The sequence below is a fragment of the Sceloporus occidentalis genome, unplaced genomic scaffold, assembly GCF_023333645.1.
Source record: "Sceloporus occidentalis isolate IW3139 unplaced genomic scaffold, rSceOcc1.0.p SCAF_6, whole genome shotgun sequence".
In the NCBI taxonomy this organism is placed as follows: Eukaryota; Metazoa; Chordata; class Lepidosauria; order Squamata; family Phrynosomatidae; genus Sceloporus; species Sceloporus occidentalis.
In genome coordinates, this window is record NW_028316986.1 from 41,744,218 (window position 1) to 41,765,332 (window position 21,115).

Consider the following 21,115-nt stretch of genomic DNA (forward strand, 5'->3'; position numbering starts at 1 on the left):
CTAGAGTTAGACCCATTTGAAACAGTTATTGAATGGTGAGACAATACATAGGTAAATCCTATTGTTTCAATTGGTCTGTTCTGTTTGGAACTAATTGCAGGATTCATGTCTTTGTGTACAACTGTGATCCATTTTTAATATTGTTTAATATTATTTTAATATTTTTGATGAGAGCAGTCAGAGAGCAGATCTTGGCCCTTTGGATGGTTTCCAGTCCTCTTCTCACAGCCCATTGCTTCCTTTTTCCTCCACTATAATTTAACAATATAGTTTTATTTGATATTAACTGACAAAAAATTATCAAGACAACTTTCTGATAAATTTTCTAAGCATTTCACTTTCTCTGCTACCTCCCTTCCCAACTGCTGAAGAATCCTTCATCCTAGATAATACTGATCCAAGATTTGTCACCGACACGTAGGTCAGATAATTTTCAAATGCTGTTTTTTCTGAGTTCTAAAGCTCTGTTTGTGGTTTTGGAGAGCTAAACTTTATTGTTTTAATGTTTTGATTTTTATTAGTTGTTTTTACAATTATACATTGCTTTGGAGCATAAAATTAAGTTATAAATACTTCAAAGCTGTATTATTATGGACTCTTACTTAAGAGTACGTTCCATTGAATATATTTAAACTTAGTAAATGTGAATAAATTTGAGATGTATGGCTAAAATCCTGTATGCATGTAACTCAGAATAAATTCCTTTGGATTCCATGAGACTTACCTTTGAGAAAACATACATAGGGTTGCACTGTAAATCTATCTGAAAAATGCCAAGACCATCTTGAAACCCATGATAACTAGCAACTATCATCTATTTAACTGAACACTGAGAGTCTTCAGAAGCAGTTCTGTGAGTGATACCATATTCTGATCTTGTCCTGTGCTTGTACAGATTGTCTACTGTTTTGAGTGCAAATAAAATACAGAATGATAAATTATGTGGTGGCAAACCTATGGCATGAGTGCCAGAAGTGGCACTCAGAGCCCTCTCTGTGGGCACACACACCATCACCTCAGCACAGAGTTTGTTACTAGAAAGTCAGAGGGACATGGCACTTTGCGATAAATAAGTTTTGGGTTGCAGTTTGGGCAATCAGTCTCTAAAACGTTTGTCATCACTGAATTATAACAATTATAGTAGGCTGAAACATCATGCTCATGCATAGACTTCCTTGCATGGCTAAAAAAGAAGAATGTGCAGTCCTCCCTCCATTCTCACGGTCTTCAGGCTCATGTCCCTTGCTTTTGCGCGACAGATGAACGGAGGGGTAATTAATGGGGAGTGCGCCCATGGTACATACCTATATTCAAGTCAATGGGGCATGAATATAAATGAAACTCTGTTTTCACAACTGGGGCTGGAACAGATCCCCACAAAAAAGGAGGGGTGACTGTATTCTGCTTAGTTTTTTCCATGGATGGTCTAAGCTCTAGATGTTCCTTGAGATACCTGCAGATTATCTGCAATGTGTGATCTTGCATGGTACCTCTAAAGAAAAGTCATGAAAAAGTGTTGATTCTGTTTCATAAGTTGGCCTTTTGTTAGTACTGAAAATACAATTTCAAGTAGGCTAAAAATACATGAAGTGCAAGTTTTCATGCTGGTTTGTGGAAATCCTTTTTTTGTTCCATGAATAATTTATTTTCATGCTATTTCAGTAAAGTGTCCCTTGCTTGTCAAGAGGAGAAATTGAGCATTTTTCAGTTCAGGTAAACGACAGGGCTGTTGCACAATTGCATGACACTTTAAAATAAGTTGCCTCTTTTCCTACCACCCACATTCAGTGAATGGCAGCAAGCAGGCTGGCATGAAGAAGGGAAAGGGCATTGAAGCATAATTTAAGAGGCTTTGGATGAGGCTAATTTGTTTTCAGATGTGTCAGTCATTGCACTTACCTTGTGAACTGCTGTGTGCTGTTTTGTATGTTGCTCCATTGTCCAGCACCTAAGTTAAATTTGAGTGCCGGGGCAAAAACTGTGCGCTAAGATATAAATGGCAGGTGGTGGAAGTTTCTCTTATCTTTCTAAAGAGGCTGTAACAGGTATCTATAGTATGCATTCAAGATGAAAGAGATGGACAAGATATTACCATGACTATGTGTAGTAATGAACTAGAAGAAAACCAGTAATGACTCAGTCCAGACAGGATGGTATTGTTGCCCAATACTGTGTTCAACAAGCATTCTTCTTAAAAGACTGAGCTTATAGATTGAGGAGGATTTTGGATGAGTCATTGTCACTGGAGGATCAAGAGATTCAGAGCACCTTTAGTTTGATACAGTAATTACAAATCCATCTGAATAAAGATAGTCTTGTTGTTGTTATCCATACTCTGGTAACCCCCTGTTTGAATTACTGCTGTACATGGGTTTTGCCTTTAAAAGCTGTCCACAAATGTATTAGTTCAAAAGGGCCCAGGAAAGCAGCCAGCAGATAATAACAAAGTCCAAACAAACACAAGAACACCACACAGACTTTGTGGAGTAAGGCAAGTCTTGAAAGGCAGACTTACAGGCAAAAGGCAGAGTCCAGAAACGAGGTGAGTAGTCAGTCCAGGTGTAAGCCAAAGGGTCAAACCAAGAGCATAGTCAAGCAGTCTAAGAAAGTCAAGGGTTCCAGAAACGCAGGATGGTCAGTCCAAAGATCCAAGTCAAGAAGTCAAACCCGAGAGACAAGAAACAAGGTGCTTTTGCCAGGGAAATCAGATAGCATCTGACAAAGGCTCTGGCGTCCTTCCCAAGCTTTTATCATCAAACCTTATGAGTGCAGCTGGTCTTTAATTAGTTGATGTTTTGCATAAAGCCTCAGTGACCACCTGAGGCACGTCCTTTTGGATCTTCTCTGGCTGAAGGTAGGAACGTGGTTCTCCTCGTCCTCTTCCTCCATGCCCACAGTACTAGAGGTCTCTGCTGCCTGAAGATTTGGCTCCTGGTTGTCTTCTGGAGCCACAGCCTCTGGTGTAGCTCTCAGGGCAGAACTAGGGTCAGGATCGGAGTCCTCCCCTGAGTCCTCAGCCAGGTTGGGCCTGACAAAAAGAAGGTAGTAAGCTCATTAACTCAGGCTGGCCATATTATGCCAATGCTTTGCCATTTGCACTGGCTTCCAGACTATTTAAAAGCTTAATTTAAAGTGCTGGTGAATTTAAAATGGGGCTGGGCAACTTTCAAGGACTGTGCAGCCGCAATGGTCTCAGAGAGAACCTTTGAGCTGCATCTCCCCATAGTAAGGCCTGGCTTTAAAAAAGAAATGCTTCTACCCATGCCACAGGGAATATGTTAAGCAGTTTTGTCATATTTTTGACTAGCTCTGAGTCATTTAGGTCTGCAAGAAATCAGGAAGTGATCTGGAAGTCATTTTTTTTTAAAAAAATGTGGTCCTTGGGTACCACAAAAGAGTTCTGAAAGATTCACAAGGCCCATGGGTCACACTTTCCGCAGTGCTGTTTTAAAGCCTTGGGACCTACTTACATAAAAGTTCACCATCTCTGGATCTAAACATCATCTTCTACAGTACATCTTTAGAGGCCTTCACGAAAGGAAGTGAAGTGCTGATATCCACCAGTATTGCTGTCTAATAGAAAACCTTTTCAGTGGTGGTGCCCAGTTGCAAAATGACTGCACCGAAGAACCTCACTTGGTGACTATGCCATGATCGGTTCAGAGCATTACAAAGAACTTTTTGTTTTTACTAATGTCTTTTAGTACTCTCACAGAAGATGTGGGGCAGCCTGAGAGGTCCCTTCAGAAGAAAGTTCTGCCTTCAAAGAAACCTCACCATGATTTGTGCTTCAGTTTTTGACCTCCTTTCCTTACACTTTGCCTCTCATCTCTAGTAGACCAGTTGAGAAATACAGTACATTGGTATGTATTCTTATGCATGAAAAGGCCTGCTTAGGAGAAAGGAGATATCCCAGCTACAGACATTAAGACAGAAGATCCAACTGCAAATACTGAAATGGGAAGAGAGGTAGCTGACAGCCTTCTCAGTCTTTTCCTAGACCTTTGCTCAATTAATAGATCCTTTGACCCTCTTACATCCAGCGCCTTGCTCTGCTAACCAACCCATTCCACCTGGCTCCTGCTATAATAACCGTTACCCCTGCTATAAACCTTGTGTTGATTGTCACATCAGATGCATGCAGGTCATGAGCAATAACCTATGACTGCATTCATTCTGGAGAAATAATCCAGTTGGACATCACTTTAACTGACATGGCCCAATGCTATAGAGTTCTGGAGGTTGTAGTTTTGTAAGCTATTTCACTTTCTCTACCACAGAGCTTTGGTGCCACAACAAACTACAGATCCCAAGATTCCATAGGATGGAGCCATGACAGTTAAAGTGGTGTTAAACTGGATTATTACTACTGTGCAGATGCAGCCTACATGAATTTGTCTAATTCACTTTCAGACTAGTCAAAGTTGGCAGCCATTATTACATCTTGCAGTAGTTTATCCCATAATTAAGTACAGTTAGCTTCCATATTCACAGATTTTTTTAATCTATGGATTCAAACCTATTTGGCTTGAAAATATTTTAAAAATATATAAATTTCAAAAAGCACACCTTGATTTTGCCATTTTATAGAAGGGATGCCATTTTACTATGCCATTGTATTAACCAGGACTTGAACATCTATGTATTTTGGTATCCAACAGGGTGGAGTCTTGTAACCAAACCCCAGTGGATACCCAATGACCACTGAACTTCCTTTTGTCTGTCCTGAAATTTCCACCACTCAGCTTCATTAGATGATGTCAGGTTCTAGTGCCACTTTCTTTGCATTATGGATATTTCAGGGATGGGAATTAAGTAGCACTTTAAATGTTATTGGGCTGCAACTCCTAGAATTCTTCACATTTGGCTATGCTTGCTAGGGCTGCAGGCACCAATGTAATTTTTAGGGCCACATGATCCCCTAGCATAATTTTAGATCATTCTGTCATATCGCCCACTACTGACTTTGTTTTCCTATCTAAAGGAGCCCAAATATTCTAACGGTTCCTGACTGGGGAATTGCTCTAGCCCCTTGATTATTTCGGTTTCCCCTAGCTGCACCTTTTCTGTGTGGGCTCTATGTGTGTGTGTGTGTGTGTGTGCACGCACATGCATGTCCATGTGAACCTTCACATTTACTGTCAGTTTATGACTGTCATAGTGCTTTTGGGGGCAAGAAATACTCAAGAGATGTTTTTTTGCCAATTCCTTCTTCTGAAATAGTCTACTGTCCAAAACACACTGCAGAAATAATCCAATTTGAGACCGCTTTAACTGGCTCCATACTAGGGAATTCTGGGAACTGTAATTTTGTGAGACATTTAGCCTTCTCTGTCAGAGTTTTCCTGCCAGAATAACCTACAATTCCCAAGATTCCCTAGCACTGAGCCAGGGCAGTTAAAACGGTCTCAAACTAGATTATTTCTTCAGTGTGTTTTGGACCTACAGCACCTGGTAGTTGTTGCCAGTCTCCCATACACATACTAACTAGGGCTGACCCTGCTTAGCTTCCAGGATCAGACATGATCTGGTGCCTTTAGGATATTTAGGCTGTACAATGTTGTTTGGGGGGGGGGGGAATGGTTTCTATCAACCAAATGGGAACACATCAATAATTAGAAATGACATCAAACCTTGAAAACTGTAGCATTTGCAATGTACCCTTGCAAGCATAAATCTTCAGGGTTAAGTTGCTGTAATGCACTTAGTAGGGGACTGCCAAGGAAGATGATTCATAAACTTAAAAATGCAGCTGCCATGATTTTGACTGGAGCCAGCAGATTTGATCATGTTACAATAATCCTCTCTCATCTACATTGATTACCAATTTGTAATTTACATTGGATTGCCAATTCTTGGTTGAAGTCAAGATACAGGTTTTGCTATTTGCAGTAAAATTCCCTTGTGTCATAACTGAGGAGTTAGGTCATACTGTATTCAGTGAATCTCCTTTAACAGCAAATGCATTCTTAAAGCTTAAGTGGTTTGAGATGAGAATATTTCAGAAATAGTCTTCTTTCTCCTTCAGGCGAACATATCTGAGCACTGTGATACACCTTGGAGTCACTTTCTAGGTTTTCCTGCCTACAGATGGATGGTTAGGAGGACAAAAGGCAATCGTTTGAGGTGTGAATATCTTCCATTGTTGGAAGCAGTTTTCTCCTTTTCTGTATCACATTGTTCAGAACAAATCTGGGGGAACACCAAGGGTGTAACGTCAGGGAGAATTTCAGTGTTTTCTGGACCATGCCAACAACTATCAGGTCAGAATGCACAGGGAAGCCAGTGAAATCCATGAACACATGGACAACTTCAACAGGAAAGAGGAAACCCTGAAAGTGGTGGCAAATGCAAATGAAAACCACCCAGGGTGAGGGGGGTTTCCCAGCAGACAATGGGTCATTAATTAAATAGATACCCTGAGGCCTTGCCATTCAACAACAGAACAATACACAGATTAACATGTAATTTGTTTCCTCTCAACGAACAGTATATAAACCCCACTCTCTTCCATGCCAGCATTCTCTGAAGAGGCCAGCCACAGCTGCTGGCAAAACATCTGGAATAATCTCTTCTAGAACACAGCCTCAAAGCCCCCAAAACCCACAAAAATCTATGGATGCTGGCTGTGAAAGCCTTTGAATGCTAACACTTTGGCCAGAATTCATGAAGGCAGTTATGAATGAATGACCTAGTTACTCTTTGGTGACTGGTTTATATTCATGATCCCTAGATGTTTGCTTGTTTAGGGAATATGTAGGGGCTGAAGCATGTGGTAATAGATTTAAAGGAAAGTATACTCCCTCCTATAAGGTATTTACCACCCACATATATTTTCCTGGAACACTCTTGTGACAAATAGATCCTGTGGAATTAAGAGCTGTGTGATCTTCAAAATACTGACAGTAAAATGCACAAAAATATATCTAGTTCTTGGGATGCCTACCATATGACTTAAAAAGATTATTCTTCCTTCACTGTCAATGCATTTTAAAGTCTGCAGGATAGAGAAGAGCTGCTACCATGTGTGTATCCCAGCTGGGTGCTTATTTCAATTTAATGCAACTGTTTTGGAAGTGCTCCTACTTGTATCATCCGGTTTTCTTGCTTCCCCTTGTTTCCTCTCAATTCATCCTGCTTGTGGTCTATAGCTTGCAATTAGCACTACTTAATAGCTGTTAAATAGGGTAATTGGCTGTTATCTTCACAGAGGTGTTCCTTCAGCAGCTGATATTTTTCACTAAACCCAGGCTAACAGTCCTTGAGCTCTTAGAGAAAAGCTAAAGTGAAATTTGATTAGTTTCTTGCTCTAAAAATCATGAATTTCATCCTGACCTGTAACCTCTCTTGTGGTTGAGGATATCAATCTTTACATCTGTTTTTAGTAAGCAATAATGTATAACAAGTTTCAGCAGATCACATTCTACAGGGATATACTCTAGATATTTTCAGCTCTCTTGAAATACATGATGAAGACTTAAATGCTATTCACTAATTGGCTTGTTCTCCTGCAGTGATCCCATATGTGAGTTGAAAATGTTGAAATGCCAGCTGAAAAATTAGCCAAGGAAATTGAACCATCATCCATAGAGTCTGAGTGAAGTTGTTTCTCATCATCTGCTAACTTTAAGATGTTTTGTCAGGCAAGCTATAAGAAGCATCTGACCAGTGCTGAGAAGGTGCAACATATATTGTGTTTCACTGTCCACTGATGTCTGTCAGCTCAGAATTTAGGTGTTTCTCAAAATGTGATGGTGAGAACATGACAACTCCTGACAAGGCTGTTCTTTTTTCAGTGTAGGGCACTGGATTTATTTAATACACTTTTACATCAGCATACATACCCTAAACTAAAGCACCAGATTTTGTCTGATCTTGGAAGCTGACCAGGACCAGTCCTGGTTAATACTTGGATGAGAGACTGCAATGAATACCAAGTGTCATAGGCCATATTTCAGGCAAAGGAACTGGCAAAACCACCTCTAATAGCAATAGCAAGTACATTTCTATACCACTTACCAATGTACTAAGTGGTTTACAAAGTGTAAACTAATTGCCCCCAACAAGCTGGGTACTCATTTTAGTGACCTATGGAAGGATGCCACACTGAGTCAACCCAGAGCGCCTGGCTGGTGGGTTGTGAGTGAGTGGCTGCAGTACAGGCATTTAACTACTGCACCACCAGGGCTCCTGTAAGTATTTCTTGTCGATGAAAACTCTATAAAGTTCATGGGGCTGCCATCAGTTGACAGGCATCTGGAAGCACTGTGAAAAAACAGGTAGATGTGTGCTATTGATTTGATTTCTGCTGAGCATGTCTGAAATGTGATTGCATTTTGAGGTAGCAAAAATGCCATTTTAATCAGCAAGGTGAAAGAGTTGGAATGTGGGGAGAACGATCAACCAGATTTTGACCCCCTGTGGACTGTAACTTCCAGCCCTCCACATGGTGGTGGGTACCTAACATTCAAAATTGTGATCTTGTTAGGTTGACAAATATATCCTCCTTTTCTTTTTCCTCTCCATATAATTTTCTGTCTGTCTGTCTATCTATCTCTTTGTAATTTCTCATCTTTGATGGTGTTGGAATACTACTCCTTTAAATTGGATGGAAAATATTTTGACTGACAGGATGCATCATATTCTGTAAGACTGTCCTAAAAATGCTGAGTCAGAGCACATGGCGTGATGCAACTTACTACAAAGTTTGCATCATGCTGTGAGGTACAGGATGAAAACTCATACACTGTATATCAGTGTACCAGGAGACAGGTCACATGTGGATTGATGATTTGTGGTTGGTGACTGTGGGTTAGTAGCTTTGGGATTCTGGAGTTGTATGTTTTGGAGCTGTATGCTGAGTTACAACAGATGGCAAAGTTGATGGAAGTCAAGTGAGAAGAATTTGTAAATATTTGTACAACTCAAGATAAAGAACCTCCAAGGACTGTGTCTGTGAGTTTATTTGTTAAGTGTGGAACGTGATCAGTGCACTGCCAATACCTTTATCTCAGCTGTTGCTTCCGTAGTCTGCTACATTAAGCTGCATCTGAGTGCATTGTCCTCAGATTGTGCTGAATGTTGGCATCTGAAGTGGGCTGGAGATTTTTGTTTTTCTTTTTGCAAATTCAGAGCCAACACTTTGCTGTAGAAGAAGACAAAATAATTACATATGATACAGTTAGTCACTGGATGCTAGCTGCTTTATGCATGGATGTATGGTTCAGCTGTCAAAATAGTAAAATGTACATAATGTTCTAATACTAGTGCACTGTGCAGTCAGTGGTAAATAATGCTATCACATCCATGGATGTATGGAGAGGGCTTTTTCAGCTGCTATAGGGCCCCTCTTTTAGTCATCAGGATACAGTTGTCCTTGAAAGAAATGCCCAACACTAACAGTTCAGAAGAATTCCAGAACCAGATTTATATTCATGCATGCATTAGTACAGCAAAGGATTAAGATGTAGAATGAGTATGGGCAACTGAGGGTCAGGGCCAATATCCAGGAACATGTTATGCTTAAATCAGAATTAACATGATGCCACTTCTTGTTTTGTGTTTGGCTGAAAATTAGCCATTTTCTATGTGTTTGAGTTGGGTTGACGAGGGTGTATGTGCGTCTTTGAGATTGTTTTGGCCAAAAATATCGAAAAGGGGGGGGGGGCAGATTCTGAACATCTGAGAGTCATATCCAGCTTGGCTGCATTTTACCACCCTCGATACAGAGAAAGTTAAAGATTTTGTGCTTAAAAACACATAACTGAGATTCAGTTCAGTTTCAGCAAAGCAGAATTCTCTTTTGGCATTAATACAGTGGATCGCATAGTGCACACTTCCCAGCACAGTCCAGCTATATCTAAAGTAGCTTCTTTCCTCACTTTCTGGCATCTCATCCTCCAAAATGTGCTCCTCCAGGTTGGGTGTATATATGGCTATTTTTTAGTTCAGTAACTTACTCTGAGGGGTGCCCCATCTTTGGTTCATATATTCTATTAGCATCTAGCTTTTGTGAAGCTAGATATAGTATTTTGTCTCAATGTAATCATATTACTTGTTATAAGTTCTTCCTCCATTTCAATATTTAACAGTAATTTATTCATTTTAGTGATAGTATGGTTACATTCAGAACATATATCCCAGCGTCATCAGGGGCTAGCCTGAAGAAGAAGAGCCCTCCCTCCGGTCCATCTGCCTTGGTCCAGGCCTCAGAGGGAGAGAAGAATGCTGGACCTGATCCCCTCCCCCCCTCACCATTCCCTTCTCCTTTTGTGTTGTGTCTTTTTAGATTGTAAGCCTGAGGGCAGGGAACCGTCTATTATCCCCTCTGTTGTAAACCGCCCGGATTCCCAGTGATTGGGCGGTATAAATAAAACCCATTATTATTATTATTATTATTATTATTATTATTATATAGTTTATCAAACTCAGAATTCTTTTTCTATTCCTTTTAATTTTACATCCATTTTATGTCTTTTGAACAGTTGTCTCTGTAGATACCAAGTACATATTAGACCATGTTTTTCTAATTCTTCTCTGGGTTTCAGTCTGTTTTTATTATTATCCTACCAAAATATTGGTTTATAATAGCCCAACTAGAATCTTTTATTTTTCCTTCTTATATAGAGCTCCATTCAGTGATGTGCATAAAGGGAGTTTGCTACATAAACATGGTTCATATTTTATCCATATTTTTTCTAAAGCCCTTCTAATTTAATGGTTATTGAATTTCTTATTAACTTTTACCTTATTACAGCAGAGTTATGCATGCCATCCAAAAGGCAAATTAAATCCTTCTAACTGTAACATCCTATCCCTTTTTAGATTAACCCAGGGCCAAAACACATTGCTGAAATAATCCTGTTTGAGACCACTTTAACTGTCCTGGCTCAGTGCTAGGGAATTCTGTGAACTGTAGTTTGTCATGGCACCATAGATCTCTGACAAAGAAGGCTAAATGTCTGATAAAACTACAGTTCCCAGAATTCCCTAGCTTTGAGCCCGGGCAGTTAAAGTGGACTCAAACTGGATTATTCCTGTAGTGCATTTTAGGCCTAAGACTTCAATCTTTTAGCTTGTAGATATTTTTGTTGTGTGTGTTTAAGTCATCCCTGATTTAAGGCAACCCTAAAATACAAAGCTATCATGAGGTTTTCTTGGCAGGTGTCTTCAGAGGGGGTCTGTCATTGTCTGAGTCTGAGAGAGTATGACTTGCCCCGGGTCACCTAGTGGGTTTCCATGGCTCAGCCGGAATTGGACTGTGGTTTCCAGAGTCATAGTCCGGCACTTAACCACTACACTATGCTGGCTCTCAGCCTGGAGATACATCTCTTTAATCTGTGCATACAGAAGTGAGAACCTCGGTCCAAAACACACTGCAGAAATCATCCAGTTTGAGACCGCTTTAACTGCCCTGAATCCATGCTAGGGAATTCTGGGGATGGTAGTTTTGTCAGACATTTAGCCTTACAATGGAGAAATAGTGGCCACCATATCTTTGCTGTAATAAAGAATATGTTTGCTACAACAATACCATAGTTTTCAACCAGTCCTTAAATGATACCTTCTGGTAATAGCCAGATAGTCTCAAATGTCAAATTGATTGTAGGCATCTTTTCCTAGTGATCTGGTCATCTTTTTCCTAAACACAAGCAATGAAAATACTTTGAAGATGAGTTGTTTTATAGAGCAACTCATTTAACAAATTTAGAAATTCAAAAGTGATGGGTGCCAATTGCAAGTTTGAGACATCAATTGGCAAATTAGTACACTGACACAATAGTTACTGTATAATGAGATCCAGCCATTTTTTGCTTGTTATTTATATGCCTCAAAGAATTTGCTTTGTAAGTCCTATTAAGGCCTGCCACCTTAATTAATGCATCTTGCCTCCTGTCTTTTGAGGCCTTTTCCCTTCAGTGAGAACATCTCCAGTATGTTGTATCTTTACTGATGATAAATCATGATACAATTCACAGTCTGAGGTCCAGGCACTGTTGATAATTTATCACCACTGGACCTTTCTTTTCAGCACTGATTTATAGTACAGTCACAACTCTCCCAGCAAGGAAGATTAATTATGAACACAAATAAAAGTGCTTTAAATGGTGGGCATCTATCAAACAAGATAACTCAACATTTAAAGCCATTTAAGTTGGAATGTGTTAGCAGTGGATGCTAAGAAAAATCTTGTCTGTGTATTTGCCTTCAACTTGCCTATCGATTTATGGTGACCCATAAATTTCATAAGGCTTTCTTAGGCAAGGAACAGTTAGAAGTGGTTTTGCCAGTTCCTCCCTCTGAAATATAACTTACAACATCTGGTTTTCATTGGCAATATCCCATCCAAGGCCTGACCCTGCTTAGCATCCAAGAGCAGATGAGATCTGGGGCCTTTAGGGTATACATGGAATATGCATAGTTGTTGACATACCAAGTCCTCATTTATTCATCAAGTCTTCTCTTGTTGTAATTAACAATTGAATTTAGGGCAGATATTTATTTAAACTTCTACAATTGATCCTAAGCCTTAAAAAAAAAAACCCAAAAAACCCCATAAGGTTCAAAATATAAATAAATATCACTGTAGGAGGGACCCTGAAAAAGTATTATAGCTATCATATAGTTTGCTCTGTGGGAATGTTAAATTCCTTTTCTTTATGTATTTTTTTTCCAGATGAGGCATACTATATTACAAATATATGGCCTTGTCAGAGAGAAACCAACAGACAGATTTTTGAATAGACATATAACATTATCATGAGACTCAATATAAAAGAAAACATGTCAGTAAAAAAAGTGTCAAATCAGATATTTGAATGATGGAGCCAGTATGCTTATATTAAAAACAGAAACTGAGTTGGTCACTACTTCATTGAGATGTATATACAAAGTAGCACTTGAGGTGTGGTATACCAGCATTAATTTTATTATTTGTATGAGGAAGTGCCAAAAAGTTCTCAGCCATGAACTAAATGCTTCAAATGTTTCAAATTGGATATGTAATGCTCAAGTAAGGCTTGCATGTGGATTGTACCAAATTCTCCTTTATGTATGTGAATACTGTCCTGGCAATATAAAATAATGAACTTGTATGCTGTTCATAGTACAGTGCGCCCACTCCATATGTGGGTGCACCATACATGGCTTCCGGTTTATGCAGAAGTCATGCTGTAATACTTTCAGTGGCGCATGCGACCACTGCCCGCACACAATACGCTGCCGCGTGCACGAGCCCCATTAACTATAATGGGGCTCGAGCATAGGCGGAATTAGCCTTACGGGGGGGGGGGAGTTCGGAACAGATCCCCCGCATAAAGCAAGGTTCCACTGTATACTAGTCCTAACCATCAGGCTTTTAAACTCAGTAGCTCAAAGCACATAGGAAAGGGGATGAGGAAACGTCTATTAAATGTATGGGCCTGCAGTACACACAAATGCATACAATGCATGTAAAATTATAACTAAAAACTAAAAGCTTGTAAAATAACATCATTGCATAGATAGCAAAACTTGGTTTGGTTGGACTATTTGGCTCCTTCTTTGCCAAAACACCATCTTACAGTGGTCATTGCTTCATTCATTCAGTGGCCATTAAATTTTTATGTAACTTAATGAAGAATTCATGAACTAATGTGTTTGTGTTACTGTTTCCTCTGCATAGTTCCTCTTCCTTTTGTATCATGCCTATTGCAGTGTATGATATATATGTTTGTAATAACACATTTGTGCTATAAGCAGTTCAGTTATTATATTTTTTCAGGTGCGTACTTAAAATATGTTAAGATGTACAATTAATACATAGGAAATTTCAATTATCCTTTAAAATTAGGCTCTGGTGAATGCCTTGGGGTAGGAGATTTCTTCACATCTCATGCTCTCACAATTTGTGTCTGACGCATATAATATACTAATGGAAGGCAACTTGTGAGGCGTTGCAGAACTTGTTATAATATACAACACTACTGTGGGGGCTAAGTCAGGTCATAAAAGTGTTTATTCAGACATTAATGGCTGGTGTTGGAAATGCTGGCAACCTAGATTACTTCACACTAAGTGCTGCTGTTCCAAACAAACTAATGTTGTGAGCATAGCTTTCTGTGGAAATACATTTTGACATAACTGGGTATGGGATCAAGCCATGTCAGAGTTGAGCACAGGCAGTAATTTGAAGTAACAAAGGAGCCAGGAATTGTGCCAGGGGATCAGAGTTGGGAACAAATCCAGGTCCAATTAATATATGTACTTTAAGACAAATCAGGAGACAGGATAGAGAAGCAAGCGAGAAATCTAGGCCAAAGACTAATCCAAGGATACAGAAATATACCAAAGTTCAGGAAGACCCTATAGCCCATACTGAGAAACCTGGCTACCAAGGAGTGTCTGGCCTGCCAAGCCTCTCCAAGCAGGCTATAGCCCTGGTTGTGGCCCTTCTCCTCAGGAAGGGGGCTCAATCATCATGAAGCAACCCTCTTCCCATATTTCCTAATGGGAAAGTTGAGAAATGAAGCAGTCATCAGGATCCCTCCTCTCCTCACAATCTTTTTTCTCTTTGCTGCTCTGGAAACAGAGCATTAGCAAGGATGACGTGTGAGAGAAAGGTATTAGTGGCTCTGTTGCCCAACACTGATAAGTGCAGAGGTCGGCAACCCCCGGCCCGCGGGCCGGATGCAGCCCACGGAGGCCTTTCCACCAGCCCCTGCCTGCTCCAGCCGCCGCCGCTGCTGATTGCGGCTTTTCCCGGTTCCTGGGGGCCGCCATTTTGTTTTTCAAAATGGCGGCAAAGTCTCGCGAGACCTTCCCCGCCATTTTGGAAAACAAAATGGCGGCGGCCTAGAGGCGAAGTCTTGCGCGGCCACAAGAAAGGTCGCGTGAGACTTCGCTGAGGCCCGCTGAGGCCTCCGGAACCCTCGAACAGGGCTCCAACGGGGGCAGTGGGCCTCTGGGAGGCCCGTTGCCTTTGCTGGGGCCCTCCAGGGGGTCACTGGCGGTGGCAGCAGGCCTCTGGGAGGCCCGTTGCCTTCTCTGGGGCCCTCCAAGAGGCACGTTGCCGTCGCTGGGGCCCTCCAAGAGGGCTCTGGCAGCGGCAGCGACCCTCTGTGAGGCCCGTTGCTGTCGCTGGGGCCCTCCAAGAGGGCTCCGATGGCGGCAGTGACCCTCTGGGAGGCCCGTTGCCATCGCTGGGGCCCTCCAAGAGGGCCCCGACGACGACAAAAGGGCCTCCCAGAGGCCTGCTGCCGCCGCCGGAGCCCTCTTGGAGGGCCCTAGCAATGGCAAAAGGGCCGGCAAAGAGAAGGAGGCCTCCAGTGTTGGCGGCCCCCGCCGGCTTTTTTGCCAGCCTCTGATGGGGCCTGGGGCCCCATCAGGGGCCGGCAAAGAGGGGGAGGCCTCCTGTGCTGGTGGCCCCTGCCGGCTCTTTCCTGGGCTCTGACAGGGCCTGGGGCCCCGTCAGGGGCCGGCAAAGAGGAGGAGGCCTTGCCCCCGGGGGGTGGAAGCTCCGCCCCCAGCATGCAGCTCTACCCCCGGAGGGTGGAAGCTCCACCCCACAGCTTCAGGCCTCCCCAGTTGTCTGAGGGACAGCAACCCAGCCCCCGGCTCAAAAAGGTTGCCAACCCCTGGATAAGTGTATGGTTTCCAGTTGGTTTGCCAAGAATACAACTAGCCATGTTAAATAAGGGCTCCCACCTAAAGTAGAAACTGCAACCTGTAGTTCAGTACCTGACTATACGAGGCAGCTGAATGCAGAGTTTGAGTTCTAGCAGGCCCTTAACAGAAGGAAAACTGCAACACAGCTGAAGCCTAATCAATAATAATGCCTTGCCTTTATGGCTTTGTTGTAAATAAGTTACTGTAGATGAAATATGCTCCCTGTCTGTTTACTAGATCACTGTTCAGATCACCAGTTAATTTGATTTCAGAAGCACTTTAAAGTATTTTTAGGTTTACATAGGAATCTTTTCTCACTTCATTTTGTGACTTTTCAGAAGTGATGGTTCCCTCACTTCAAATGACTATTCACCTTTAGTTAGTGTTGCAAAAGACCCCCCCCCCCCACTTTGCTATATAGATTGTGGCTCAGATTGCTATGGAATTATACTTAGATGCAAATCCTATCATACTGTGGGTCAGTGATAGTCCTGACTGTGTGTAACTCTTGCCTGTCTGCCCACCCATCCCACTGCTGTTTGCTTTACCATCTTCACCGTCTCAGGTTTCTTGTGGAACTGATAAGGTCAAAGAAAAGCCTTATCAGTTTTAGGCAGTGTTTGTCTCTACTATCTGACAGAAACTAAGTCAAGGAAGAGACTTCTTCTGTTTCTTCAGAGTCCTCTATCCTAATTTCCTTCCTAAGGGTTTACATACTTGTTCCAGTGTATCAGTGGTATTGACAAGGTATCAGTGAAATTGACACGGCTTGAGTAGGATTGTGAATAGGATTGTGCCTTTAATGCTTGTATAGAAGAGGGAATTTCAGCAGGTGCTGCATGTTAGATGGTTGTATGACAAGCAGCACCTGCTGAAATTCCCTCTTCTGCACAACCACTAAAGGTACAAGAGCCCATTCTAGTTTTCAGTCTAGCAACCCCAGGGAAATGGCAAATTCCAAGTCATGGAAAAGGGAATGAGAGTAGCCACACAGCACTTGTTAATTGTAGCCACAGCATCATTTCTTTCCAGAAAGAAGTTTAGAATGAAAAATGCCTAGCAGATTAAAATGCCATTTCACATATGTTTGTACAACCCATTGCTGCAATGAAAGGCATGGTCATTAGCTGATTAAAAATCTGTTACCAGTGCATTTAAAACAGCATTTCTGTCTTTCACATGTGCTCACCATCAGCAGGAAAAAAGTTCAAAAGCATTAAAGTAACATCTATATAATTAGTTTTACGTTCCTTGAATTTAAACCAGTGACCCTAAAAATAGACGGTATGGAATATCACTTGATAAAAAGGCTGCCAGAGCAAGGTTATATAAAGCCTTTATTAAAACATAAACAAGTCACCAAGCCCTTCAAAGACAACATGGGGGGGGGGGGGGTGTAGAATATATTTTGCTGAGGATTTTCAGAATTTCAGGCATTAAGACAGAGTGCTTCCAGATGGACAGCATTTAGTGCTACCATTCCTCCTTAACTGATTAGTTGTGGGAAGAAAAACAAATGGAAGAAGAAATGGAGAAACAAAGGATGTTACAAATGGAAGATAACATTGCATAATTCTGTGAGTGATCCTGAAATTCACTCAATAAATGCATCACTGGCAAACATGCACAGGCTCCCTAAGCCATAAATGGGTCTGTCTATGCCAAAACTGGTGTATCTGATTAATTATTGGAATCGTTTATACACTGTGCTAGGATTTTACATCTCCAGGGATGATAGCCATTACCCACAGTTTTTTATATTTGAAGCTTTTAGAAGCTATTCATTTGTGTTGAGAAAGAAGTAGTGTTTAACTTGGCCCTCCTCCAGATATTCATCTCATTCTTCTGCAGGAAACTGTAATTCTTGGAAACTTCCTAATTATTCTCCCACACAAAACACAGAAAAGAATTTCATTATCATTTTTAATCCCACTTTGAAATGACTGTGTAATTCCTTAGTACCAGGGAGAAAGGCATATGTATGGGTTGGATCCAGGAATTCTCTTACTTAGAACCCCAGTAATTCTGTTACTGAGACTGTCCAAATATACCCAGACAGACTGTGTTGTGATTATGAGATTTTCAGAGGTTGGTAGGGCTAATTTTCTGGCAAGATGATTTATACAAAAAATAAAAAAGGAATTACTTTCAGGAATGGTGTGTTGTAATCCTTTCTGTTTTCTTTCTTTTTTCTTCCCAGCTAGTATTGCCAGAATATTCAATCCACAGCCTTTTCTGTATAATGTTTCTATGTGCTCAAGAATGGCTGACCCTTGGCTTGAATATTCCTCTGCTTTTCTATCACTTTTGGAGGTAAGTCATAATCTTACTTGGAGGCCAGTTTGCTCACAGAGTTGCCACATATCGTCTCTCATTCTCTGATAAAAGTGCTGCACTGTGAAGCATAGCAAGAAAGGCAGAAATGCAACACTTGCAACACATGTAGAGATATTGTGAGCAGGCACAGAGACACCAAACAAGCCTAGATCATATATATATATATATATATATATATATATATATATATATATAAAGGCTATGTATCACACCTTTCTCCCACAGTAGGATAGGCCGTTCATTTGAACAGGCACTGCTTTTATACAGGTATTGCTCTTCATTTGGCACACACTGTGGTATTGTAGTATTTCTTTGGGCAACAAGAAGGTGTCAGTTGTAGCATCTCAAGCAGCAGTGTCTTCGGCCTGCTCTGGTTTGACACGGGAAGCAGTTTGTGTGGTTCCACATACTCATACAGTACAGCCTCCTTGTTGTGCCATAGTTGAAACTGATAGAGCTTTATGAAAGTTGATTGAGCCACAATAATCATGGGGCTGTCTCAAGTAATATGTGCCCCCACTTTCAGCTGGTCATATACTGGGAATGATTTTCTGGGCAGGGTGGCAGAATGATAGACTAGATGTGGAAGAGCTCTCTGTAGTTTTGAAAGACACTACCTGGAGTGGTTTAGGCTGCAGTGATAAGAAGGTCTGGGAAGTTGATGGATCCAGCTGTTATCCTGATGGCTCTTTGTTTCCTGTCACCTTCATAGGCAATTCTGTCAAAGCCTAGGTTGACCTCGGGAATTGTGAAGTGGACGGAGTAGTGGGCACAATTGCTTCTCAGTGTTCCCTCACACAGAATGGTTCTTTGGAAGTTGATGATGAAACAGGTGGGACAGCAGCTAGAATAATGAGGGCAGAAAGTACAGGTCCAACCAAAGACAGGCTAGAGTCCGTTAGAAAGCTTATTACATGGTAGAAAGAAATTAATCTTCTCTGCCACCATTGTGTCTGCAGAAAGGCTTTTTTGAGTGATCAAAAGCCTATTGTACTCCAGCCCATGAGATGATAACACAGTTCACACCTTCTGCCAGAAAGCAAAGACCTTCTCATTCAGATAACTGACTGACTGGTAAAGAAAATACTTTTAATGGACGGGCACTTTTTAATTTTTTATTCCTGTGTTTTTAAGCTCTGCTAACCCTTTTTTTAAAACATAGCTGTTTAGTACTGTTTTAATACAACCTATTATGTATGTTCATTGTTTACATCTCTTTGTGGTCATGTGAGCTACCTTGGTTCAGGTGGGATAAAAATCAAATAAATAAAATATAGACAGATAAGTAATTTTATATAGAAAGAATTTCTTGCAGGCTGAATTTTTAAGCAGCACAAAGGTTTGTAGGCATGAATTGGTTCCCCCCCCCCACACACACACACACACACACTGGAGATCTTTATTTTATTTGTTTATTTTTAAATTTTACTAATTAAAAAATAGACATTATACAAACATATAGACTGAACATTTCAAAATTCATATTACACAATAATGGTTTATCTGAATTCCTTTATTGTTCTTGATCCTCCTCACCCTTCGTTCTTCTCCTCCTCTTCTCAGTTTCATCCATGTAACTTCCCTTTCTCATTCTCTCACTCACTTTCTTTTCCATGTGGGCAAGAATTGGTTCTGTGATTCTATGAATTGGTTCCTCTCGTGGGTTGTTTTTTCTTCTTTGATATAAGATGTTCCTTCACTTATGGAAGAATATGTGTAGAAAATGTTGTTCTGGAATGAAAAATCTGTAAATTGTTTTGCAAGAACAATCCAATTTTTCTGTTTTTCCTGCAATAGCTGCATGAGGTTTTACTTCAGGTGTAATATTTTTTATATTTTGACTCCTCCATGGAGAAGATAAATACATGCTTTGAATGCTGAAAGACCACCTATTTATGATGCAAGATAATATGGCATTCATGAGGATTTGTGGCTTGATGTAGCTGAAACCAAAATACTGCAGATTCTCTCCAGGTGTTTTCTTCTCTCCTTTTTTTCCAGGTATTTCCACTGTCCAGCAGACAGCACAGAGGTAGCATATGATCCACCAGCAGTAATGAATGCAGATACCTTGGTCTACTGCCAAAGAGAGGCTTGGTGTAAACTAGCTTTCTATCTCCTGTCATTCTTCTATTATCTTTACTGGTAAGCATGGTCTCGCTTCCCATGAGGAACTGGTGTCCTTCAGATGTGTTTGGAGGTCAAGTCTTGTTCTTCCAACTCAGCTGGAAATATGTCCAGCAGGTCTGGAGGATATTAGATTGGGTAATGCTGCCTCATAGACTGCAGAAATTATAGGTAGACAAAAGCGGTGAAGGACATACAGCTAGTGCAACTGAGAAGAATTGTAAAGAAAAGTGAAGAATGCCTCTCTTTGCTGAGTCTTTTAGATTCATTGGGTGAACCTTTTGCCCTCCAAACACATCCTGCCCTCCTCTGTCAGTGTGTCCACTAGGAAACAGTTATGTATTTTAGTAGTTTCCAGAGCTTGGAAAAGTTGCAATTTTGAATGGTAACTTCTGGAATCCCCCACTGGACATGTCGGCTAAGTAACTTTTTCAGGCTCTGGTATGTTCTGTCTTACCTGATATACCATTGTTATTAATTTACACTATTGATTTGATTTAGAAGAGTCACCACTACCTGAATTCCCCTTCAGATCTTTCAGGGTTAAATGATTGAACTCATACAGACAATTGTTAGTTACAAGATCCTCAACCATGTAACAAAATTATTTCTAGGAGGTTTGGAACATAAGGACCTCTAGAAAGTTAATAGGTATATATAGTTGCTGTGGGAAACTGGGAATCAGCATGATAAGAGTTCTGTTTCTCAGTTTCAATTCCAAGCATTCAACAAACATCGTTCACCAGTATGTGGGAATGTAATAATTTATTAATTTCTGCATGTAATGTCAAAGCCTCTTTGAGCTTAAAGAGATTTGCTTACTTGTCCATATGTAATACTTCATAGTCAGTTATGATAGGGACATATGTAGGATCTGGCTGGTGATATATAATCCTCTGAAGTGTGCCCAGAAAATGCTACAAAAATGTATCTAAGAAGCCATTTTTGCCCCTGCATTCCTGCACCATTCCCTTAGTGTAGTGCTCACTCAGTTATAATAGGGTAA

General features: G+C 40.8%; 1 protein-coding gene across 2 annotated transcripts in view; it reads left to right on the top strand.

Moving 5' to 3' along the window:
• LOC149310661 (protein cornichon homolog 3-like) overlaps positions 1 to 21,115 on the top strand; it is a 98,402-nt gene that overhangs the window by 72,856 nt on the left and 4,431 nt on the right. For both annotated transcript variants that reach the window (XM_089529411.1, XM_089529412.1), the window contains 2 exons: positions 17,846 to 17,958; positions 19,984 to 20,127. In XM_089529411.1, coding sequence (XP_089385537.1) covers positions 17,846 to 17,958; positions 19,984 to 20,127 — 257 coding nt within the window. The remainder of the gene's footprint in view (positions 1 to 17,845; positions 17,959 to 19,983; positions 20,128 to 21,115) is intronic.